The sequence below is a fragment of the Corylus avellana genome, chromosome 2, assembly GCF_965113065.1.
Source record: "Corylus avellana chromosome 2, dhCorAvel1.hap1.2, whole genome shotgun sequence".
Taxonomy (NCBI): domain Eukaryota; kingdom Viridiplantae; phylum Streptophyta; class Magnoliopsida; order Fagales; family Betulaceae; genus Corylus; species Corylus avellana.
The window spans coordinates 22,569,762-22,595,954 of NC_142491.1; the positions used below are offsets into that span (position 1 = coordinate 22,569,762).

Consider the following 26,193-nt stretch of genomic DNA (forward strand, 5'->3'; position numbering starts at 1 on the left):
TCTTTAAAAAATCAATAAACAATTTTATACTCAAAAATTTTCTACTGAACAATAAGGTGATAAAAATATTCACAATTGTCACAGATAACATGTCAGTTTTTAATAAAGTGACATTTTACAAACATTTCAGACAAAGAATGGCATAATTTTAGAATTAAGAATTTATAAAGTTTTTAAATTGTAAGAGATATTTATGTTTATCCATGATAATCGAAGAGTCTGACCTACGTATTGCATTACGTCTGAATTAACATGTTTTGAAATTATCAACCCCGGTGGCGGCACGCGACACCCCATTGTTCAAGGGCATATACGACCGTTTTGTTGGGACTTTTGAGACATGCAACGACCGCCGCCTTGTAGTGGATGCTTTTACAGTACTGAATTTTCTTTTCCTTTCCTATAATTTGATTCATTTTCTTTGATCATTTGTTCAGTACAACCACCCCCACCATTCTCTCTCTCTCTCATACACACACATTTGGCGATGGATTCAAGCACCAATGAAATGACTCACGAATTCTTACCCTTCGTCAGAGTGTACAAAGATGGCCGCGTGGAGAGATTGGGGAGGTTCGCCGTCCCTGACCCTGCTCCCACGAGCCTATACCCCAAAACCCACGTCCAAACCAAAGATGTCGTCGTCTCATCGGAATCCGGCGTATCGGTCCGCCTCTTCCTCCCAAAAAACAGCCACCCGAATCACAAGTTGCCACTCGTCGTTCACTACCACGGTGGAGGCTTCTGCCTCAGATCGACTTTCGATTGGGCCTCCATAATTTTCTTCAACTCCTCGCCGCAGAGGCCAACGCCATTGTCATCTCCGTTGACTATAGGCTTGCACCGGAGCACCCTCTACCAACCCTGCACAGGACTCGTGGGCCGCGCTGCAGTGGATCGCTACCCACTCTAACGGCCAAGGACCCGACCCATGGCTTATCGAGTATGCGGATTTCGGGCGGGTTTTCTTGGCGGGGGAGAGCACACTACGTGGCAGTTCAAGCTGGTGCCACCGAATTAGTTGACACTAACATTGTTGGGTTACTCTAATTGCACCCAGCTTTCGGTGGTAAAGAGCATAGAGCTCAATAAAATGTACAGCTTTATCTATCCAACGAGTACCGGGTTTAGTGACCCGATACTCTACCCGAAATTGGATCCGAATTTGTCGCGTATGGCTGGTGTGAAGGCGCTTGTTTGTGTGGCAGAGAAAGATTGGCTGCGAGATAGAGGGGTGGCGTATTCTGAAATATTGGGATAGAGTGGGTGAGTTGGAGCGGTGTCGTTTTATGATTCGGAAGGGGAGGAGCATGCCTTTTTTGTGTTGAATCCTGGTAGTGAAAAGATCAAGCCCTTGACTAAAGTCATGGCTGATTTTATAAATCAGGACTGACTTATTTCGGTTGTCGATCTTGTGGTAATTTAACTAAAAATAAATGAAATAAACGTTATTTAGTAGATTGTTATACTGATTATGGTGGTAGATCGGCATTTCAAAAATAAATTGTAGATTCTAAAATTATGGAATTTATGTCGTTCATTGCATCGAACCACTTGAAAAATACCACCTATTAAAAAGGTGAAAAAAAATTATATTTACCCCTTAAGTTTTCATTTGGTTTTAATTTAGTCATTGAGTTTTCAATTTCAAGTATATAGTCTTTAGGAAATTTCAAGTTTAAAATAGGTCCATTTTTAATTTACCGTCAAAGCTAATGGTTTGTCATTTGCCACATTTCTGATTTGACATGTCATAAACACTCCATTGCAATATAAGGTTAACAAGTGTTAAGTCATTTTTTAAAAAATAAATACACAAAAAGATTCAAAAAAATCCATTAAACTCACAATAAGTTAGTAATAAAAGACTCTGATTCTGTTGGTGTGGTATTGCATTGGGGTGTTGAGATGAACGTTGACATGTCAAATGAGACACGTGTGGTAGATGACAAACTGTTAATCTTGAAGGTAAATTGATAAAGTGACATATTTTAAACTTGAAAAAAAACCTAAGGGCTTTATTCTTAAAATTGAAAACCAAGGATTAAATTCAAATCAGATGAAAACCTAAGGACTAAATATGATTTTGCCCTTTTTATGGTATCAAGTACAGTAAATGGAAATCACAACTTGCAAAAAAACCCTAGCCTCTCTCTAGTCTCTCTTCGGTAAGACCCTGAAGAGGGATCGGATTCCATCCCTCCCTCCTCCCCCCATTTTTGGTTCTTTATTTCATTTTCTTTGCTATATTTTGATTTTGAAACCCAGCAACATTGTCTCTATTCAGCAACAGCAGCAACCGTCCCTTCCACCTAGTCTTTTGGCTTCTACTTGCGCTTGGATTTCGTTGATGTTTTGCTGGAAAACTTAGGTTGGCTCCTTGTGTTGCCGATCTACTTTTTTGTCACTGGCCCAAGTCTGTACGCACCACTACACGCGCCAAATGTGGTTCGTGCGAGCTGGAGCGTGGATTGTGTGGATCTCACGCGCTTTGCGGTGAGCCTCACGCGCCGAGTTTTCTCTATTGGATCTTGCTATTGATGCTGGTTTTCTTTGTTTTGTTCTTATTTTGTTGTGTTATCTTGGCCTTTGAGTTGAGGAGGGATGATTTTGGTGTGAGGGGTTTGTCTCATGGCTGAGTCAATAAAACTTATTTCTTTAGGGATAAAACCTACCCATGTATTCAGATCTAATTTGCCCAGAGTAGATTTGCCTCTTAAATGAAGTGTGCACATGGATTGGATTGGAGGAGGTAGATACGCTTTTTCATAGGGGTGCAAAGGCGGTTACGGTTAGCGGTTAGTGGCAATAACCGCTAACCGTAACCGCCTTAGCGGTTAATAGATTTCACTAACAGCAACCGATAACCGTTAGGCGGTTAGCGGTTAGCGGTTAACCGCCGGTTAGGGGTTAGCGAAATAGATAACCGCCCGCTAACTGCTTTTTTAAAATTGGGCTTTTTTTTTTGCTTTTTGAGCTTAACCGTTAGGCGGTTAGCGGTTAGCGATTAACTGCCGGTTAGGGGTTAGCGAAATAGATAACCGCCCGCTAACTGCTTTTTTAAAATTGGGCTTTTATTTTTGCTTTTTGAGCTTTCTTTAGGGCTTTTTGGACTTTTTTTTACCCTCATTTTTTTTTTCTTGTATTTTTAATATCTTCTAAATCCTAAATTCCTAAAGTATCTAATAATGCTTTAATTAAATTGTAGACTTGTAGTTATAAGTAATATATTATTTAATTCAATTGAATCAATTGTGATTATCATTGTACATGAATCATATGATTAACTTGTAGACTTATGACTTATGAGTTATGTCATATTATATATGCATTATTTATTATTATATAATCATATGATTTAATGATCAAGTCATCATGTGATATAATCATATCAATTATAATGATAATATATAAATTACTAAAATTATAATGATAATACATTAATACTTAAATTGTGTTTATAAGTAACACATTGGTCATTGTTTAATCCAATGTCAATTACTTAATTTGATATTATACGAATCATATCATCATTGTACATTAATATTATGATTCACTTGAAGTCTTGAATAAAATATTTGAATTGTCATTGAATCATATGATTAAGTATTGATATTATACATTTATATTATTCATATACATATGTAGACTTATATAGACTTATAACATATATAGACTTATAAGTTTATAACATACATTGAAAATAAGTCTCTAGATATTTAATTGTTGTATTAGTATGAATTGATATACTTATGAGTTATGTCATATTATATATGTATAATTTGTTATTATATAATAAAATGATTTAATGATCAATCTCATGTGATATAATCATATAAATTATAGTGATAATATATTAATACTTAAATTGTGATTTAATTATTTTTTAAAAAAAAAAATTGTAATTTAATGATCAAATGATTATATGATATAATCATATAAATTATAGTGATAATATATTAATACTCAAATTGTGATTTAATTATTTTTAAAAAAAATTGTGATTTAATGATCAAGTGATTATGTTATATGTATAAATATTTTTATAATTATAATTATAAAAATATATTATATAAAAAGGCGGTTAGCGGTTACGGTTAGTAGACCCAATAACCGTTAACCGCTAACCGCTAGGCGGTTATAGCGGTTAGGCGATTAGCGGTTAATGCGGTTAGGCGGTTATAGCGGTTAGCGGTTAAAACCGCCCGCCTTTGCACCCCTACTTTTTCATGATTAGATTTTCAGTGTATCTACAATGTAGTACTTTTCATAGCTTTTGGCTATGTTTCTCTATAAGAGTTTTATGGATCTCTTATTATGGAATGAAGATGAAAGAATTCCCTCCAACAAAAAAAAAAAAAAGTGCGTAAAAGGAATTTTTTCTAAAAAAAATTATTCTTCACATTTGAAATGAAGCTTATTCTTTTAAAAAATTAATCGACAATGTCCATTAAAATTTAAGAGAAGTTTATTCTTTAAGACAAGCTTATTCTTTAAAATTTATTCTAACATTGTCTATTATTATTAAAAAAAGCATATTATTTTCACATGTTTAAAGGACGCATGTCATTTTTATAGATTAAGTTGAAGAAATTTTCTCCAACCCAGTTTAAAAATAAACTCTGTCCATTTTGTTATGAGTCTAGTAGTAGAGGTTAAAATATCTTAGAGATAATAAGTTATCTTTATTGACAACATTAGAATTAAGATTAAAATTAAAATATTAGACTACATTATTCATATTAGTCTTTTATTTTTATTATGCATTATTGTAACCTTCTATTTAAAGACATCATTAAGCTCATTAATAAAATTAAGCAAAAATTATTATTATTATTCAACTCTTGAATTAATTTAAGAAGTGTTAAAATTCTTCGAATACCCTTCTTTATCTCTTAAGTGCTTGAACAATTTAAGCCCCTAACAAATTTTCTACTCAAACCTTTCAAACTTTGTCTATAAAACAATAAGCTGATAAAAATATTATCAATTGTCATAAATAACAAGTCATCCTTTTAATTAAGTGATATTTTTTTTTTTTGAATCAAAAAACTGCATTCTCATTAAAGAAATTCAATGGCAATTGGAGCAACTTGCTCCATTTGCAAAATCTCAGAGATACACTCAGGTGGTTTATAGAACCACGTGTTATCCAAAAAACTCCTTATAGCTAGTTTCGACAGTGTATGAGCTGCCTTATTTCCTTCCCTACGCACAACAGTAAAACACCATTGCGTCATGGCCTGTAGTTCATGCTTGATGTCTTTCACCACGAAACCCATACTGCTCCAGTCCGGATCGGATGAATTAACCGCCGTAATCACCATCTTTGCGTCTCCTTCGAAATGAACGTGTTCAAGCCCCAAAGATCTGCAGAATTGAATGGCTATAAGTGCTGCCCTTGCCTCCGCTTGTGCTACCTCCAGATTACCCCTCAGAGTTTTGCTGCAGGCCGCGAGGAGCTACCCTTGATCACCCCTCAGGGTTTTGCGTCTCCTTCGAAGTGATATTTTTCAAACGGTTCAGACAAAGACCGGCATGAATTTTAGAATTTAGAATTTGTTTTTGTTGGGATTAAATTCTCATGTGGTTTAACAACTTTATTTTTATCCCCATCAGTTTCGTTTTGTATCACAGATAGTACCTTAATAATGGTTAAAAATAGAGATAGTACCTCCGTTTAAATTCCGTTCAAAAATTGATGGAAATCCAAGTCAGCACCCCTAAAAAATTGACATGGGTCCATATACATAATTAGAAATAAAAAATTAAAAAAAAAATCGAAATTTAATAGTGATCAATTACAAGCCTAATGGTAACTTTAAGAGCCACATCATTCTTGGAAGGACACAAGAGAGACTTGTAACGTTACTCGAGAACATATATTATAACTTCAACTCAACTCGTTAACTTGCTTGTATGTATATATTGTATAATAATATCCTATATAAATATAATATTGTAATGTACAAGTATTAACATATAAACTTGTTAGTTAATAGAGTAATGAAACATGGCATTTCATAGGCTAGTATGCAGATGCAAACGACTAGGAGGATGACGGTAAAAATTAGTCCATTATTATTATTCTTTTTTTTCTCTTTCTTTCTGCAAGTCTTTACTGAGCTACATCATTATTATTTTATTTTTAATTAAGTATATAGACACGTCCATTTTTTAATGGTGTTGACGTGACTTTCTATTAAATTTTAAATGAAATTTAAATGAAAGTACTATCTTTATTTTTATGTAAATCCGAGATATCTTTTGTGATAAAAACTAAAATTTAGGCAAAAAAAAATTAAGTTGTTAAATCACCTTGGGACAAAAATTTATTTAACCCAAATTTTTTTTTTTTTAATAATTAAACATATTTTTGTGATCACGATTGGCCGAAACCAGACTCATTTGCAGCCCTATGACAAAGAGGACCAATCCGAGCAAGGGTTGACCATGGATAGTGATGAGTTGTTTTTATCCTGATACGGCAGCCCAATAAACAACATTTACTTGTGAATGAAATCAAAAACATGATCTGTTGGTAGTTGGTAAAATCCTTTCTATAATTTGATCTCATTTTCTCTTTCGTTTGGTAAGCTTCTTTCTCCTCTCTCACAACCTCAGACGCATATTTTGGAATGGATTCCAGCACCAACGAAACAACCCATGAATTCCCACCCTACTTCAAAGTATACAAAGATGGCCGCGTTGAGAGGTACGGGGTCCCTGACTGTTTTCCTACCGGTCTAGACCCCAAAACCCACGTACAATCCAGAGACGTCGTCGTCTCTTCCGAATCCGGCGTCTCTGCCCGCCTCTTCCTCCCAAAAATCAACGGCCCAGATCACAAGTTGCCACTCATCGTTCACTACCACGGCGGAGCCTTCTGCGTTGGATCCCCTTTCAACAAGACCTTCCATAATTTTCTTCTCTCTCTCGCCTCCGCGGCACGTGCGGTTGTTATCTCCGTTGACTACAGGCTTGCCCCGGAGCACCCTCTACCAACCGCGCATCAGGACTCGTGGGCCGCACTGCAGTGGATCGCTACCCACTCGAAAGGTCAAGGACCCGACCCGTGGCTGAACGAGCATGCTGATTTCGGGCGGGTTTTCTTGGCGGGGGAGAGCGCCGGGGCCAACATAGCCCACTACGTTGCTGTTCAGGCTGGCGCGAGCGGGTTGGCTGGCCCTAACATTCTCGGGTTACTAATGGTTCACCCGTTTTTCGGTGGTAAAGAGTCCAGTAAAATGTACGGTGTTATGTACCCAACGAGCGCCGGGTTAAGTGACCCGATAATGTACCCGGAAGTGGATCCGAAATTGCCGAGCATGGCTGGGGGGAAGGTGCTGGTTTGTGTGGCGGAGAAAGATTCGTTGCGAGATATAGGGTTGGGTTATTCAGAGGCTTTGAGAAAGAGTGGGTGGGGTGGGACCCTGTGTTCTTATGAGACGGAAGGAGAGGGGCATGGGTTTTTTCTGTTGAATCCTAGGAGTCACAAGGTGGAGCCCCTGATTCAAGCCATGGTTGATTTCATAAATCTGGACTGATCGAGTTATTTTCTTTGTCATGCTGTACCTGGCAGTTTCAAATCTATGTGCTCCTTTATAGTCTTTTGTTTGTTTGTTTAGTGTTTGATTATTAGATTATGTGTTTACACGTTGATTGACGGGCTGTGTGTAAAATTCATGGATTATTTACGATGAAGCACCATTAAGGTTCAAAGGAAACCAATTAAGTTACCTTCACAACTCTAAGGTTCATATTATGCCTCCTCCTCCTCAACAAACATATGATCATAACAATCACCCACTTTGTCTACTTGTGAGAGATTGAGTTGCAACTCATCAACTTACACCACTCGCTGGTGAGCGTGTATGGGTGGGTGGGACGACCCGCAGGGCCAGCCCAACCCTTAAGCAAGTTAGGCTGTCACACATAAGGTCTCTAATTTAATAAGGTTGTCAATTAATAAATTTCTTTTTTTAAAAAAAAAAATATTCATAAAAAAAAAAACAAAATTAAAGACCTAATTGTCGTCAATAGATACACTTTAATTAAGGCCCATTACTTAATTTTTTTTTTAAAAAGGCATTAATATCATTTGATTCTCCAACATTAGAAAATAAATAAGGCTTACAACATTAATAGTAATAAATATAATAATAAAATATTCAACTCTATATATTTCGATGGAAAGTTTATAAAATATTTTATACGGTAATTAATCAGTAATTTTGCATTCCAAAAAGCGAGAAGAATAATTTTTAAATAAAAATACAATAATATTATTAAAATAAATATTATTTATTTAGTATTTAAATATAGAAAAGAAAAAATGCTTCACTTAAAATTTTTGTGTTAAGCCTTAAAATATATTGAGCCAGCCCTAGCCGAGGGGCTTAGGTGGGTTGCGACTTTAATAATAATATATTTACATAGATTATGGCCACTGCTTGACTTAATGGGCAATTTGAATTTTCTTCTTTCTTCTTCCATGGTGATGAAAAACATGACTGGGATGAGGGATGAAGAACTTTCTAGTCTTCTCCGTGTTCTCAAAAAGTAAGAATCCTAGTCCCACCAGGATACACGGCCAAGGGGGGAATTATCCTCTTGGAGCCTCATTTGCACCTCCTAGGTCTAGGGATAGGGTGCGTGGCCAACCCCCCGTCTCGCCTGCCACAACTCACCTCCCTCTTCCTTTATTTTTATTTTGTGTCAAGTTAAGATGATATTGTTGTCCACATAGAACTATTTCTTTTGGTTTATGGTCTTTTGTTTACGTATCACAATTTTAATTAAAACCCTTTACAACAAGTGTATGGATCGAATAATTTGATCATTTTTAAACTTAAAAAATTGATTTGTCAAAAAAAAAAGATAAACCTCATGGTCTTGTTAAAAAAGCGGATTAATAATCTGGTTGGGAGCCTGCGACCCGGATTGTTGAGATGACATTTTATGGGCCTGAGTAAACGATTGTGATTTGCTCTATTGCAGCCCGTGTAAAGCGATCTTTTTTTTTTTGTAAATAGCCAACTCTTTTACGCTGACGTCACCAATGAACAAATCTTTTTTTTTTTTTTTAATTTTTTTTTAAATAAGCTCGTTGAATTGTTCGCCATAGCATGCAAGTGAGTGAACATATGAACGCGAGTAATTTTAGAAGTCTATTTTATGATCCTTTTGAGTCATTTTAAAAATGATGTGGTTATTAAAATTACTATTTGATCAAAATCTAATAATGATCAATTACAAACTCAATAGTGATTTTAATAGTTATATCATTTTTGGAAGGACTTAAGAAGGACACGATAGGAACTTATAGCATTACATTGAACGCACCTAAAAAAACTTTTTATTTTTATTTTTATTTTTTTAAGTACATTCAGAATCACAGAGGGTCCCATACTCCGTCACTTTAGTGTTTCTTTTTTTACCCAATTTTTTTTTTTTTTGAATGAAAGATTCAAATATTCTTATTAATAAAGATCAGGAGGCGGAGTTAGGGACCCTATCAACACTCATGAGATAAAGCTGATTGCTCCATCAATACAATATCACTAATATAATTTGGAGTTTGGTTCCTCCATATTCTATCACTGACATCTGTTATGGCTGCTTTTGCAAGCCTGTGTGCAGCCTCATTTGCTTCCTGATGAACAAAAACACAAGTCCACCGAGGGAGTGTCCGTAGAAGGCGTCGAGTATCGTCCACCAGGTGTCCAAATTGACTCCACGTACTCGTTGAGGAGTTGACAGCCTCCACTATTTGCTTAGCATCTCCCTCCAGGATAAGGTGTTGCAGTCCCAAATCCATACTAAGATGAGCTGCATGAAAGGCTCCTAAAGCTTCCCCAGTAGACAGCTCCAAAGAACCCAGTCTTGTCTTGCTCATTGCCACAATGACCTACCCTTTCTCCTCTCAGATTATGACTCCAATTCCCACTCTATCATGAGTTTTGTCTATGGCCACATCCCAATTTGCTTTGAACCATCCTTGACCAGGGGCTGTCCATAATTTCCCACGATCAACAGGATTCACTGCATCTCGTTGAGAACCCTGGTTGTGAAGCTTCTGGAACTCCGCGATAGACACAGCTGATTTCTGCAAAATAGCGCTTCGGCTGGAAAACTGTCCCTCGTGGATCCATGTGTTTCTACGAAACCATATCTATTGAAGCTCACAAACACCGTATAATCTTCCAAGTTGCATCTCAGAAAAATTTGTTCCGCTAGCTGCAAGAAACTGGTCCCCTCTTGCTTACATTTTTGGAACAACCTTTTGCTACTTCTCCATACGTCCGAAGCTTCTGGGCATCCCCATAACTCATGCAACACCGTCTCTGGTTCCTTCTTGTAGATCAGCACATAGGCTCCTTCACCACCTTTCGCCTATGAAGATTATCCTTAGTCAGTAGGAGGTTGTGGCAAGCTCTCCAAAAAAAGTTTCTAGCAGTATTTGGGAGAGGTATTTTCCAGATGGTCTTCCACAGAAAACTCTCCTCTTTCTGGGTTGAACCTTTCGGATTTCTCCTGTGTTCCAACTCATTGGTTAAGTGATAGGCACTTTTGACCGAGAAAACCCCCGAATTCATCCCCCTCTAAATCTGAAGATTTGGTTGGTTCAACTGGCTAATAGGAATGGACTTAATTGCTGCCACCTCCTCCTCAGAAAAAAAAAAAAAAATACTTGATAGCAAATTTTGATTCCATCCTACATTTTCCCGGTCAAAGAGCTCACTCACTTTGCTTCTTGGATCCAACACCATCGGAGGGGATTGGAGCCTGTAAGTGGATGGAATTGGGATCCATTTATACCCCCAGATATTTACCGATTGCCCATTACCAATGCGCCATATCATTCCCTCCTCAATAAGATCCCTAGCGCCTTGGATGCTTCTCCAAGCAAAAGACGGTTTCGTGGTCAATTTAGCTTCCAATAAAGAGGTATTTAGATAGTATTTTGCCTTGAGGATTCTAGCCGTGAGACTTTTCGGGGCTTGTAACAATCGCCAGTATTGTTTCGCCAATAGGGCCTTATTAAAATTCACCAAGTTGCAGAAGCCCATTCCACCACGGTCTTTCGACATGGACATTTTACTCCACCTCATCCAATGAATAAGAGACTCATTTTCGTGAGACCCCCACCAAAACTTCTACATCAAAGAATTAATTTCGGTGAATAAACCCTTTGGAAGAAGGAATATACTCATGCTATACAACGGGATTGCTTGGATCGCTCCTTTCAAAAAAATCTCCTTTTCAGCTTGTGATAACAATTTTAGCTTCCAATCTCCGAGATGCCTATGAACTTTGTCCTTGATACTCTTGAAAGCCTGATTGCGAGATTTTCCCACAAGAGTAGATAAGCCACGATATTTTTCGTATCTCTAAGTGGCAGAAATCCTTGATAATCTCAAAATCTCTGTCTTCGGATCTGGGGTAGTGTTGCGGCTGAAAAAAATAGATGTTTTAGCTCAGTTTAACCGCTGTCCCGAGGCCTTCTCGTACATATGTAGAATTTTTGTTAGTTGATGCCAATGAGTGGGGATAGCTTTACAAAACAGCAAGCTATCGTCAACAAAGAAGAGGTGGTTTAACTGAGGCCCTGTCTTAAAGGTAGGAACTCCAGGTAATTCACCATTGCTCTTCACCCGTGACAAAAGGGAGCTAAGAGCTTCTGCACATAACAAAAACAAATAAAGTGAGATAAGATCCCCTTGTCGGATACCCCTAGAAGGGATAATCTGCCCCGTAGGAGATCCATTAACAAGGACCTCATATGTAGCCGATGTGACACACATCATTATCATCTGGATCCATCTCTTATCAAAACCCATCCTACATATGACTGCTTCCAAAAAACTCCATTCCACCATGTCATAGGCTTTGCTCATGTCGAGCTTTATGCCATATAACCTACTTTCCCCGACATCCTCGACTGCATTGTATGTAGAATCTCATAAGCCGCCAAGATGTTGTCCGTTATGAGCCGGCCCGGTATGAATGCACTTTGGTTATGGAAAATAATTCCAGGGAACACCAATTTAAGTCTATTCGCAAGGGTTTTGGAAAGCAACTTGTAAAAGACGTTACAAAGACTTATGGGCCAGAATTCAGTAACACAAGTTGGATTTGCAATTTTTGGTATCAATGCAATATAGGTTAAATTGAGCTCTTTATTCATGCATCTATTATTCAAAATATGAATTACAGCTTGGCTAACCTCTTCTCCAATGGACGCCTAGTTTTTTTGAAAAAAACTAGCGGAAAACCCATCAGGACTGGGTGCTTTTAAAGGGTCCATTTGAGTGAGAGCTCTCCCCACCTCTTCATCTGTAAATTCTTTCAAAAGGGAGTCACTCATAGATTGAGTCACCATTGCGTCCATGGTCTCCGAAATCGGCTCCAGGTTTCTCGACCCTTCGGCAGTTAACAGCTCTTGAAAGTATCAGACAAATGCATCTCCAACGAGTTGTTGAGTCTCCCACTTTTGTCCCTGTGCGTCGTGATATCCACAAGCAGACTAGATTTTTTCTTCTGACTCACACATGCGTGAAAATATCGAGTATTTCGATCCCCAAACCTCAACCAATCTTTTTTTGCTCTCTGTCGCCAAAAAAGATCATCCTCGATCTGTTTCTCGGCCAAATCATCTTTCAGCTTGTGTAATAGAGAACTAGTCGTACCATTTGAGTGAGACTGGGCAGTGAGTAGATTGGCTAATAGTTGTTGAATCTGTTGACCCATGTTCCTCCCATGCACCCTTTGCCACTCCTTCATACGGATCCGGATCCTCTCCAGTCCATAATGGACTGGACAATATCCAGTTAAGGGCTTAGATTTCTCTATAGAAATCTAAGGCTAAAATTATGACACGTCACTCTCTTAATTAAAAATAACAATAAAACAAACAAAACGGCAACAACCCACGCTAATCCTCCGTTAGACAAACTCCTTCAAATCCTCCATCCCCACATCTGCAGAGAAAAAGTGGCCTCTCCTTTGTTGGGCCGACTCGAAACCCGCTGCCGGCGAGCGGGGGCCATGGGTCCGTTGGTTTCGGGGGCCAGAGAGGGGAAGGAATGTTGGGGTACCATGGCTCCGACTATTTGGGGCGCCGTCAAGGGGAAGGACTAGACGGAGAAGGTGGTGGCCATGTACTGGGTCTGGCCGAGGTCGATCTCCCTGGCGGGGATGAACATGAAGCCGACTTGGGACCCAGAGTAGAGGAGCTGGAGAGTGCTGTAGTAGTGGGAGAAGATGGAGCGGTTGGGGTTTCGGATGGCGGCGGTACTGGGAGAAGGTGAAGGTGGCGGTGCTGTTAGCGATGGAGAATGATGGGAGTTGGACGTCGTTGACGGAGATGTTGAGGACGATGATGATGACGAAGATGAGGAAGATGGTTTTTCTGGTTTCTGGTTTTTTTTTTCATAGTTAATGGGTTTTAATTTTCTTTATTTCGAAATTATTGTTTTAATTTTGTTTATTTTCTCCTTTATTTTCATTGTATCTTTATTGTAGCTTTCCTTTCCTGGAGGAAGACGGTTTTTTTTTTTTTCATAGTTAGTGGGTTTTAATTTTTTTTTTATTTTGAAATTATTGTTTTGATTTTGTTTATTTTCTCCTTTATTTTCATTGTATCTTTATTGTAGCTTTCCTTTCTTGGCGGAAGATGGTTTTTTATTTTTTATTTTTTATTTTTTCTGGTTTCTGGTTTCTTTTTTTTTCATAGTTAATGGGTTTTAATTTTCTTTATTTCGAAATTATTTTTTTGATTTTGTTTATTTTCTCCTTTATTTTCTTTCTATCTTTATTGTAGCTTTCCTTTCCTGGAGGAAGATGGTTTTCTGGTTTTTTTTTTTTTGCATAGTTAATGGGTTTTAATTTTATTCCATTTTGAAATTATTGTTTTGATTTTGTTTATTTTCTCCTTTATTTTCATTCTATCTTTATTGTAACTTTCCTTTCCTGTAGTGTTTTATAGAGAGAGGGAAGGCTATCTCCCAAATCTAATTTTCCATTGACTTTGAAGAGGTAATCTGTAAATACTCGTTTCATTGTGAAATCCAAACAGATTGGTGACTATTGTTGAGCTGGATTATGTAGAAACCCAAACAGACTATGACTATTATTGCGGCTATGGTAATAGAAACCCAAACAGATTGGTGGTGAGAAATTACAAACCAATTCAAATACCTCTTCATTCAAAAAACAATATTTGATCAGCACATTAAGAATTTTATATCTTAAGCAAATACCATGAAGCAATATCTAAATACAATTTTTTTTTCTTTTTCGACAAATCTGAAGCAAAGGACACATCTTAAGCAAATACTGTGAAAGCAATATCTAAAGCAAAGTTTTTTCCAAAAATTTTAATCCAAAAATCACTACAAAATACAAATATTGTCATCTTACATTTAAGAGCCAAATATAAGGTCATCTTACATTCAAGAGCCAAATATAGTGTAACACAAAATGATTAAATTTTTAAACTACAAAAACTCCATCTCCGAGCACATGTTGAATTTTTTTTGCCAACGACATTTAGTTCTCACATCATCCTCCTTCCTTCGCTTCTTGATGAATTAAAAATAATAATAAAAAATAAAAAATAAAAATCAACTAAATTATTCACTTAAAACTTTAATTTTTTTTTTTAAAAAAATTGACGAGTTAGAAAGGTAATATACCTTCATTTTTTAACTTCTTTAGTTGGTTCATCTTCTAGAAAGTTTTGATTAGGGAAACTACGAGATGCAAGTATCTAGAGAAAAAAATAAAAAAACCGTCATAAAGAAAATAAGGCATAATTGAATTTATTATAAGCTTATCACTAAATCAACTAAATAAGTCAAGTATGAAACTTCATAATTAATAATATCAAATTAAAAATAGTATTTATGAATATATTACCCTAGATATTTGGGTAAAGCTAGGAACATGACTATATGCAATATCCTCGTTGCTCTTCTGTGTGTTGCAATCATGTATTTCTATATCCTGTAAAAATCGTATGCGTTTAATAAGATTAATAATATACTATAATCACATCAAAACAAATTTAAACATGGAAAGACAATAAATATAATTTAGTATACTACCTTTGACTCTCCGATTTCCTTGGATTGATTCTTTGATGTGCTTTCTTTGGGTTTCTTCATATTTTTTATCCATGGTTTAGGTCGACGTTTCTTATTATGATAATTCTCATTTTTCTTTATTCCTTTTGGCCCTACCGTGATTGAAACACATGGTTGATCCTCTTTGTCTACAATTTTGGTTGAAAGCCTAATAGTATCTTCTTCTGCATTAGCTTAACAATTATTTGCATCACAAAGTCTTTTCTTCATTTCACCCATTATTCCACGTGTAAGCAGTGCCCTACTCTCAAGTTCATGTAAGCACAAAACTCAAGAATGGACCTGAAATTTTTCATAAGATGATTGGGGCGCTGCCTCCCCCTAGTTTTTTGGGAATGGTCAACAATTTCATCATTGACTAAGACTTATTATTATTATTTTTTTAATAAATACGTCATTGACTAAGACTTGCTCACATGCTGTTTCACACTATCATCTCTCATATGATATACAAAGGAAGCAGCAGTTGCATCAAATTCCCCTCTACTTCTCTCTGACAAATGGATCCTCACAGCAATGAAGTAGCCCATGACTTCCCTCCCTTCTTCCGTGTCTACAAAGATGGCAGAGTCGAGAGGCTCCTCGGCACCGAAACTTTACCGCCCACCACCGATCCCCTCACCGGCGTCCACTCCAAAGACATCACAATCTCCCCCGAAACCGGCTTGTCCGCTCGCCTCTACCTCCCCAACACCACCTCCGCCCGCAAGCTTCCCCTCCTCATTTACATCCATGGCGGCGCCTTTTGCGTCGAAACCCCCTTCTCTCCTCTTTACCACAACTACGTCAGCTCCGTCGCCGCCGAAGCGAACGTCGTGGCCGTGTCCATCCACTACAGAAGAGCTCCCGAGCACCCTCTTCCCATTGCGTACGACGACACATTAACCGCCATCCAATGGGCTGCCGCGCACAGCAAGGGCGACGGGCCCGAGGCTTGGCTTAATAATCACGCGGATTTCGAACGAGTCTTCTTGGCTGGAGATAGCGCCGGAGCCAACATCGCGCACAGCATGGCGCGGCGCGCCGGCGTCGACGAGCGGCTGCTGGGGTTCAAGATCTTAGGGATGGTGATCGTCCACCCTTTTTTTGGGAACGGTGAGCCCGGCAAATTGATGAAGTATATTTACCCGACAATGAGCGGGCCGGATGACCCGAGTTTCTACCCGGCGCCAGATCCGAAATTGCGGAGCCTGGGGTGCTCCAGGGTGCTGGTTGTGGTCGCTGAGAAAGATGCGTTGAGGGATAGGGGATGGAATTATTACGAGTCACTGCGGAAGAGTGGGTGGGGTGGGGTGGTAGACATAGTGGAGACGAAAGGAGAGGACCATGTGTTTCATCTGTTTAACCCAAAGTGTGAGAAGGCTCTGACCCTCTTGAAACAGGTGGCTGCTTTCTTTAATCAAGATTAGCCTGATGATTATCACCTGCTGTCTTATGAGCGTTTTTTTTTTTTTTTTTTTTTTTTAAGCATGATTTAAATAAATGTTTTGGTGATGTTAGTGGATGATTATGTTCTTATAATCATCATATTTAGTTACTTTTTTGGGCTTTGTAATACATCCTAAGTGGAAATTATATTTTGCTTCTTCTAATTAACTACTATTTTATGTGCATTGTTTCTTGGATATTTTAATTTTTGCAATGTTATTCTAATCTACCATGCATTAGGATTGCAATGTCACCCTTTTTCAACTTAGAATGATAAAAATGCTTCCGGATCTTTTGGAGCATATCGGACTATACGGGGAAAGAGATTCAATAGGGTCAGTATAGTATGAACCTCCCCCATACGACTGCATTTATGGAAGAGATATATGGATGACCCCCATATCAAGGGACTGAAACGGACCAGAGAGGATCCTTCTCCCATATCAAGCATGATGTCCGCATTAATTAAAAGTAGTAGGTTGGATGCATTTATAATAAGGATACGGAAAGTTGGAATAAGATTTTTTACAATTTAAATGTATTTAATTAATTATAATGAAGAGATATTTTAGTATTTTTATTTTTTAAAGAGATAAAAATACTTATCTATTATAATTAATTCATGGAGGTCGCTTCTCCCTTCGATAGGGCAATTAGCATTTATGAGAGGGAGTGTGGCTTTGGCCCGTTTATGGTGAAAGTATGGGAGGTCGCTTCCAACCTCGAGAGAGCGATTCACGTAAAAGAGAGAAGTGACAAACCCAGCTAAGCTCCAATCATAGGACAGGGGCGCTTGGAAAGAGAGGGAACTGGACTCTAGACCCCTAGGTAGGATGACCCATGTGGCATCTAAAGAGGGCTCGAGAGCCTGGAACCCAAGGCAACCTCGTAAGACGTAAAACAAATCGTGTAATTAAGGAGGTGTTTGGCAAATTGGATGACCTAAACACTGTAATTGATGTAGATTGATGTGAAAAAAAATAAGAATGTTTGGTATAAAAAAAATGAAAAAGTGGTATGAAAAAAGTGAAAAAGTTTTATTTTGTAGTGATTTTTTTATTTGAATAATAATAAAAAGTGAATGATTTAATATTAAAAGTAAAAAAGTTAAAATGTTTTGATGTTGATTTTTTTGAGAAATGGTGATGAACAGTGTTTGAGCCAACTCCATCCCTATTACCAAACAAAGCTTAATTCAAGAACTAGGCAACAATTTAAACTTTTTTTACCACCGCACAAGATATACTTTTCTAACTCCTCATGAAAAGCCTGAACTGAGTAGCCTGACGGACTTCTGAGCCTTGTATTTATGAAGTGCAGTCAATCAAGGAGGAAGAAGAGTAGTGCACCAAACATTAGACTGGAGTATGGTGAGATATTTTAACAACCTTTCTTTTTTTTTTTTTTTAAAGATGAATATTTCATTGATTAAATAGTAATGGATGGAGCAGCTAAAACTCCCTCAACATTCGCAAAATAGAGCTGATTACTTCATCATAACGATATCACTAATACAATTTAAAGTTGTATTCCTCCATATCCTATATTACTGACATTTGTTATTGTCGCTTTTGCAAGCCGGTGTGCCGCCTCATTTGCATTCCAATAAACAAAATTACATTTCCAACTTGAAAAAGATTGTATAATTTGCCTTGTATTATTTTTAGGTGTCCGAAACGACTCCATGTACTTGTAAGAGAGGGAAGTATCATAAAAATTAAAATATTAACATGGAAACATTGTAAAAAGAATGATAGTCGGGGCATAAATGTAACTTTCCTAAATTTAAAACTCTTGGGGGCACAAAATCAGAAATTTTCTTTTAGTTCCTTTCGTAACTGTTCTGTTCAATCCCATCAAGAAAGACCCGAAAACATCTGTAAGAATCAGGTATATGCTTTTAGATTGGTTAAATGTAAATAAGTATTAATTTGCATTAATTAAGATTGGACTCTACCGTAACTAAAATATAGAATATTATGAGAATATTCTAAGAAAATTATTATAATATTTTGTACGTAAGTATTATAAAATATGATATTAAAAAGGACATTAAATATCAATATATTATATCATCTCTCATACTCAATGTGGTTAGGTAGAAACCATCTTGAGTTTGATCAGATCATAAAAAGACACCTTGGGGAAGAAATCAAAAGGTTCAAGCAACGGAGTGTAAATGTGGACAAAGATTTCTCGTAATTTCTTTAAAATTATAGATTATTAAATTACGTAATTTAAATCATTTTTAAGCATCAAAATGATTGAACAATGTTACCCACCACGTCGAGCTTCCATTGTTCCCCTTTGGTGTCAGTTTCCGACGAGTGCATAATCGGCATCCCCGCTGCGTGTGCCTGTTCCCATTTGTTTTTTTTTCCCTCATATTGTCTTTGTTCATGTTTTTTTCTTGTATGCATTTCATTCATGTTATTTGCTTGTAATAAGGCCCTGCCTCTTTACTTTGCCCATGTTTTATTTAGGTTTTCTTGCTTCTGTTTTGTAATAAGGCTTGACCACTCGATCTGCCTGCTTAGATGTGAACTGATTTTTGGTCCAGATCTTTTAGGTCGTGGATGTGAATTTTAGTCCAAACCTTCGAGTTGTGGACGTGAACTTCATCCTGGCTTTTGGGTCGAGGAGGAATTTGCGCTACCTATGTATTGGATTGCGTCTGTCTTATGCAGATCTGTTATTTCAACTGATAACTAGTCATAGGTTAGCGGAGGTTTTATGTGATGTTGTATTCTTATAGCTTCGGCTATAATTTGCATTTTCAGGGCTTTGTGCTCCTGCAATATAAGAGTTTTATGCTCGTGATTATTATCAATGAAATTGGAATGTATTTCTTTCCAAAAAAAAAAAAAAAAAAAAGAAGTAGAATGTTATCAAGATAATCAAAATTGATTTTTTTTCTCATAAGGCTTCATCTTCACTTTTATAGAAATGCTTCTTCTTCATAAAATCAAAAAATAATTTTTGGCTCAAAGCAACCTAGAGAGCAAAAACCTGATGAAAATTTACTCAATTTTCAACTGTAACATACCATATTTTTTTTAATATATGACATTTTTCAAACATTTCAATACCTAAAAATAGTCAAAATCACGTAATTTGAAAATCTACTATTTTTTCTATAAAAAAAAATAAAAATAATAGGGACCCTAATCTTGTAAATGTAGAGCGCCATGCTAAATATGATGACAAATGAAATGACAATCATTCTCAATATATTTCATGTTCTCATGAAATGCATCATTGTGGTTATCTTGATAGCATTTTTATTATCACAATTGCAATGCCCCCAAATCTGGCCCTAACCAGTCTGGTAAGATTACTGGCAATTATCCAAATATAATTAATTGGTAGCTAACTAGGGAATCGCCCCTTTAAGCATAATCAGAGTTAATGCATAGGAAAGTGAACTAAATCTGAGAAATATAATAACCATAAAGGAACCATACATTATCGTCAAAACATAAACATGGAGCAACTAATAGAAATACAAATAACCTGATCAAACATGGTGACAACATGAAGATTTCTAGCTTAAATAAATCCGTAGTGGCAACCTCGCCACTCTCCTCTTCCTATAAGAGGTTTCTTACAAGATGTAATAACCACATAAGTTTAAAGACTTAGTAAGTAAACCTTACAATAGACTACGATATGAGCCAATTATTATTAAGCATAATTAAACGTGCATTTTGACAAAGGTTTGACAAATGATGTTGTCTTTGTTAATACACCATAAAATATTGTTTCGTTTAAAAGAATACATATACTTCCAGCGGCAACGCTTAAGAGTTTTAATGCAGAAAACTAATGCTTTATTGAGTCATAACTATCATGTATGGTCTACTCGAGATATTACCAATTCTTAGTAGGGTTGGCGCTGTCTCAAGGGACTTGTAATAAAATGTCAGTGCTCCAACCATTGTACGCTACCGTTCATAATACTAGCAGTTCTACCGAGTCTGACCTCGAGTGGCCCACACTACTAATAATGAATAATCATTGGATCTAAGACCTATATCACATCCACACACATTTGACCATCGAATCAAATTTATATCGTAATCCTATGGCCATTATACCACACGTACTGATGTATCATGTCATACGATGCATTTTATCAACCAATTATTAAAATAGTTACCAACTTATGCAAAAATAGGCATGCTCATATAATACGAGTGCTTAGTGAGTTGACATATCTTACATTTTTAAGAAAAACAGTTGTAAGTGTCTACTTACCTCGTGCGCTCGCTGGAGTCCCTCTGGCATCACAAATCCAATACTATAACGAAATACGACATATCGTTATAAGCAGTACTAGAGAAGTCTTCGAGTAACACAATAGGTTCTAACTAACGAAAAGGGCCGTTAACAACCCTAATCTCACATATTTGGGTTTCTAGGTGAATGCTTTGCTCTTTGGGTGAATGCTCAGGCTCGGGGGTGAGCGTTCGGCCAGAGAGTGAAAACTGTCGGCTAAAGGCCCAAATATGGTTTTATGCTTCTATCCCGAAACTAGGGTCTGATACATCTCATCCTAGGCTGCTAATGGGCACATGTCACGTAAGAAAACATGCTAGCATGCAAACTTAAGAGATTCAAAGTGAGTTTAAAGCTCTTTAAAAATATTCTTGCTCTATTTAAGGAAATATGTACAAAAACTTGTCCATGCATCTTTAAAACTTTGTAATAGACACAAAATAGGAAGCATAACAAAAATGCTAGATGTTTGGGCAAGAGGTTACCCAACGCCCACCACACACCACCGAACACCCCATCTACCTCCGAGCCCTAGACACTGTGAGTCTCCAAAACTAACCAAGACGGTGGCTCCGATAGTTTTGTCAATATGTATTTTGTCTATATGGTATTTTGTTACGAGAAATACAATTATTTAGTATGAAGGATTATATTATTTTTTGGAGTTTCAAGCTTAGGTGTCTGCTTCCTATTTAATGATGCAACACACTCAATTTACACTATAACTTGATTAAAGTTATTCTCATTCGACTTATGTACTTAAGCTAGCAACAACAAATTGCTTATTTCTAGGGAGACCTTTACAATTAGAGTACTATCAGTAAATTTCCTAAACTTTTTCTCCTGGCATAAATGCAGGGGAAATCCCTCAAAACCATACCTGCAACATATTCCATTTGCCTTCCATAAGGGAAAGGTATAGTGCTACCAAAAAATATGGGGAGCAATTTAGCTTCCCTTATCCTTATTTTATTTTCAAAAAAGACTTTCTACTTCCCCGAACATCGTGTGAATTATAATAGTGCATGCATGTAAAATAAAATGATTAGTAGATTTTATGTTACCCTAGATCCATTCATCAGAATGACCAACACAGCCATCCATGGATGATGTCACACCTTGCAACATGTAGTGACTCAAATAATTAATTAAGCTTAGGTAGCTTAATTAGAGGGTTAATTTGGGTTTTGAGCCATTAGGAACAGCTGGAAGGGCATTTTATGTATTTTGGACTTTTTGGCCAGACGTACACCAATCAGTACCGAACGTATGCTCCTGTCGTTAGTAGAGGGCGTATGCGGGGGGACCACCGTATGTATGCCTACAAAAAGTACAAGGACGTATGCCTGTGGACCACCCGAACGTAAGCTGCTTTTTGGAAAACATCTGGATAATACATGGACGTACACTACAACCTTTAGGCCACTGCGCAAATAGTACTGAAAATACACCCCAATAGTACTGGATGTCCACTACTTTTGAGAATAGTTGGTAGCGCCATCTGCTTTTTCTTACCTATAAATACCCTCCTTACCTTCAACCTCTCACACCCATTTTCGCCCCCAAGCTCCCAAAACTTTGTGAGTGTGTGTTCTTGTGAGTTTTTGTGAAGAAGGAGAGGAGGTTCTTGAAGTTACTTCTAAGAGGTAACCCTCTACGCTTAACTTTTCTTTCTATGTTGTTATGTTCTTTCAACGGTTGATTAGACTAGCTTAGTTGTTGTTTTGAGTTTCTAGCTAGGTTATGCTCTAATCTTGGCGGATTAGTGTTTTACCTTTATCGAACATGTTTTCGTGTGCATGGAGACCTTATTTTGAGATAGGAAGCCTTAGAAAGCCTTTTGGCAACCTTTGAAATTGGTTTGGGAGGATAGGAGGATGTATGGACAAAATGAAGTTCCACCTGAAAACCTTCTGTGCAGACGTACAACCTCGAGCCCAGACGTACGGTTAGAAGCATTCTCGGGAACGCTATTTTGGCCAGCCGTCCAATAGCTCATGTTTCATGTTCTAGGGTTGTTTTAAGTTAGACTTAGGACTAATAGAAAGTTTTCTAGAGATTTGGAGAACCCAAACCATTTGGAGGAATATTCGGAGACTTTGTTCGACCTAGGTGAGTTTTAACTCACATAATGCTCACTATTTATTTTTCCACATTGCACGTCTATTTTGTGAACCAAAACATATATTTGCAACTCTCACGATATACACTTTATTGCACACGAACTCTAGCTTTTTGTGAAAAAACGTTGTGCTGAACATGTTAATGAAAGTGAGACTTGTAAAAAAGGCATGTATGTAAAATACGGACAAGATTAATTTTATCGTATGACATTGTACACCGATACGTGCGGAATAATGGCCATGGACTTACTATACATGTTAACTTTGTGGTCAAATGTGCATGTGTTATAAGGGCATTGAATTCAATGGTTGTTTCGTGACTGGCGCAGTCTTAATGGGCAGTTACTACTAGACGAACATCATTAGTGGTGTGGGCCACCCGAGGTCGGACTCGGTCGTGCTGCTACTGGGATGTACGTTAGCGTACAATATCCGGGGCATCGGTGTTGTATTACAGGTCTCTTGGGACAGTGTCAACCCTGCTGAGAAGAAGTAATATTTCGGGTAGACCATATTGTTGAACTATCACTGTTATTCTTTATCACATGCATATATCATATATTTATATCACACCCATGAAAAATTGTCATGATGGAATTGTTCCATACTTTATAAAATAGAGTTCATCACTAATCTGATATGGATATTATTTGTGTTAACATTCACTAAGTCTTTAGATTTACCGCCTTTATTTTATGTTTTTCTCCCTCCATTACGAATAATTGCACGGTTTAGCTAGCATAGACGAGGATGCCTATGGGCCGGACATGTGTGACTGCGCATGACCTGATCCGAGTCATTTTTGAGGATATAGACTTAGTTTGGTTGGAGTCCATGTGGGATGACAGAGGAACTACCTGGGTAGACATGATCGAGATTATTATCTATTTATCTTTGCTTACAGTTAGGATTTGATCTGTTGATCATTTGTAAGACAATTATGTTATGGGATGTAACCTTTTATCTTGATGATGGTTTGATGACCAATACATTTGGTGACTACTTTTATATTATGAGAAATTATGTTTACTCTAGTGTATGAATGTGTGATTATTTCATTATTTCTCTCTATTCCTATAGTTTTAAAGTCTTTCGCTGAGGTCTTTCGCTTACGAGAGGTTGTGACCCATGAATCTTGTCCCGTGGGGGATAGGGTTGGGAGACGAACCATGTGGTCAATTACCAGTTAATTGATTTGCCCATCAAGGTCGTTACACAACATCACTACTAGTATGGATCACCCAAGGTCTGACTTGGTTGTGCCACTAGTGATGGTTAGCCATTATACCTCTTCGGGACACTGGTGTTGTATCAAAAATACTTTAGAGGAAGTGCACATCTCATTGAAAGAGAGTAAAGGATACAAGTAGAATATATGTGAATGGTTATGACTTATTCACCTCACCGTAAGAGGGTAAAAAATGTGCAACCCTCACTTTATAATGCATTAGTGTGATTTTCTACTTTTTTGTTCTGACAAGAATCCTATTGCATAATATTGCATGTAATTTAATAATTTGTTACAAACTTTCGGAGTTCACTCTACGATGACATATTTTTTCATATACTAACTCACTAAGTCGTGGACTTACGCTTTATCTTTTCTACCTGTAAAATATGTTTTTTTTGTAGAGGAGTCAGCTAGGATTTGAGTAAGGAGGGCCTCAAGGCTGATGCGACTATTTGGTATAATGACATTGATCCGATAATGGATTGAAGTCTCATTGTAGGATTTCGCAGGTTGTTGATGATAATTAGTACTTTTAGATAAAGCTATAGACTTTAATATTTTTAGATTTGTTTAATTTGTGTGTTAATGTTTAATATAGGTATATTCATAATAATAATGTGTACAATGTAAGGATTTCAATTTGAGAAATGATAAGGTTATCAAATCTTTTACCAAGAGATGAGTACTAGAATGATGTAAAGTTTATTCATCGGTACCCATAGCATTTCTCTTAATTAATTATTTTGATTACCTCCGATGTAAGCATTTCTCTTTCAATTTATGTAATGGTCCTTAGTATAGGCTTTGGTGATTACGATTGATAGTGATAGAATAGTAAAAAAAAAAAAAAAAATCATTTATTCATGCTATTTAGTATTATGATTTTGAAGAGTAGGGGTAATCTACTGTGCTTATTTCCTTGGTAAATAAGTTTAGAGAGAAATTTCGAGTTAATTACTAATTAATTAATTTCAGAGTGTTATAAGGTCCCTATACAATTGTGAATATTAACTCGAATGAGACAAATGAAAAGGAAGTGCATGGCTTTTGCTTAACTAACAAGCATGACAAATGGTGGAGGCCTTAATTATAAGGGTTAATTACCTTTTTAGTATTTACGTTTACACATTTTTATTTTTTCACACATGGGTTCAAGTTCTATAACAAATGGTACCTGGCTTATGGGGAAAGATCAACTTAGTACCTCCATTGGATTTCGTCACACGTGTCATTACATAGAAATGCCACGTGTTCTAAAAAATAAAAATAATTAAAAAACTAAACACTAAAAAAAAATTTAAAAATTATGGGGTGGCCAGGCCACCCCATTTTGGCCAATGGGGGTGGGCGGCCACCCCCATTTGGGCCATTGGGTCCCCAAGGCCTTTGTAGGTAGTTTGGCCACCCCCAGACCGGCCGCAAGGGGTGGCTCAGCCAATGGCCAAAATGGGGTGGCCCGACCACCCCATAGATTTTCAAATTTTTTTTTTTTTAAGGGTTTAGTTTTTTAATTTTTTTTAATTATTATTATTATTCTTGATTGTTTTTATTTTTTTAGGACACGTGACATTTGTATGTGACGACACATGACATTCAGTTAGTTTGGGCTAACCGAACGAATGTACTAAGTTGGTCTTTTCACGTAAGTCAAGTACAATTTGTGATAGAATTTGAACCCAATAGGGTAAAAAATAAAAATTTACAAACTAAAGTGTAAAAAAAAAAGAAGAAAAATGTAGTAATATACTATTAAAAAATAATAATAATAAAAAAAAAAGTAGTAATATACTATTAGCATATGCATGCTCATCTTAGTTATGTAATAGTTACACATATTAGATAGTTCTTAAACATGATGGTTGATTATTATTTAATTATCTATTATTTTTTCAAGTGTCTGCTGTAGACCGTATAACTACTTTTTAAATTATTTTCAAAATATACCTGTTTTTTTTTTTTTTTCTTAAAAAAAAAAAGGGGAAAC

General features: G+C 36.8%; 2 protein-coding genes and 2 pseudogenes across 2 annotated transcripts; 3 read left to right on the plus strand and 1 right to left on the minus strand.

Moving 5' to 3' along the window:
* The first annotated feature begins 487 nt into the window (after nucleotides 1-487).
* On the plus strand, nucleotides 488-1,393 carry LOC132168524 (2-hydroxyisoflavanone dehydratase-like; annotated as a pseudogene).
* Nucleotides 1,394-6,410: 5,017 nt separating this feature from the next.
* Nucleotides 6,411-7,859, plus strand: LOC132167110 (2-hydroxyisoflavanone dehydratase pseudogene; annotated as a pseudogene).
* A 1,658-nt stretch (nucleotides 7,860-9,517) lies between these two features.
* LOC148587505 (uncharacterized) lies at nucleotides 9,518-9,898 on the minus strand. The gene has a single exon (XM_088512650.1). The coding sequence runs from the start codon at nucleotides 9,896-9,898 to the stop codon at nucleotides 9,518-9,520; it is 381 nt and encodes a 126-aa protein (XP_088368776.1).
* A 5,690-nt stretch (nucleotides 9,899-15,588) lies between these two features.
* On the plus strand, nucleotides 15,589-16,713 carry LOC132167005 (putative carboxylesterase 5). The gene has a single exon (XM_059577893.2). The coding sequence runs from the start codon at nucleotides 15,650-15,652 to the stop codon at nucleotides 16,556-16,558; it is 909 nt and encodes a 302-aa protein (XP_059433876.2). The 5' UTR covers nucleotides 15,589-15,649; the 3' UTR covers nucleotides 16,559-16,713.
* The last annotated feature ends 9,480 nt before the right edge of the window (nucleotides 16,714-26,193 follow it).

Bases quoted from the DNA above. Each gene is read 5' to 3' on its own strand.
- LOC148587505 (XM_088512650.1), bottom strand. From the start codon at position 9,898: ATGAGCAAGACAAGACTGGGTTCTTTGGAGCTGTCTACTGGGGAAGCT.
- LOC132167005 (XM_059577893.2), top strand. From the start codon at position 15,650: ATGGATCCTCACAGCAATGAAGTAGCCCATGACTTCCCTCCCTTCTTC.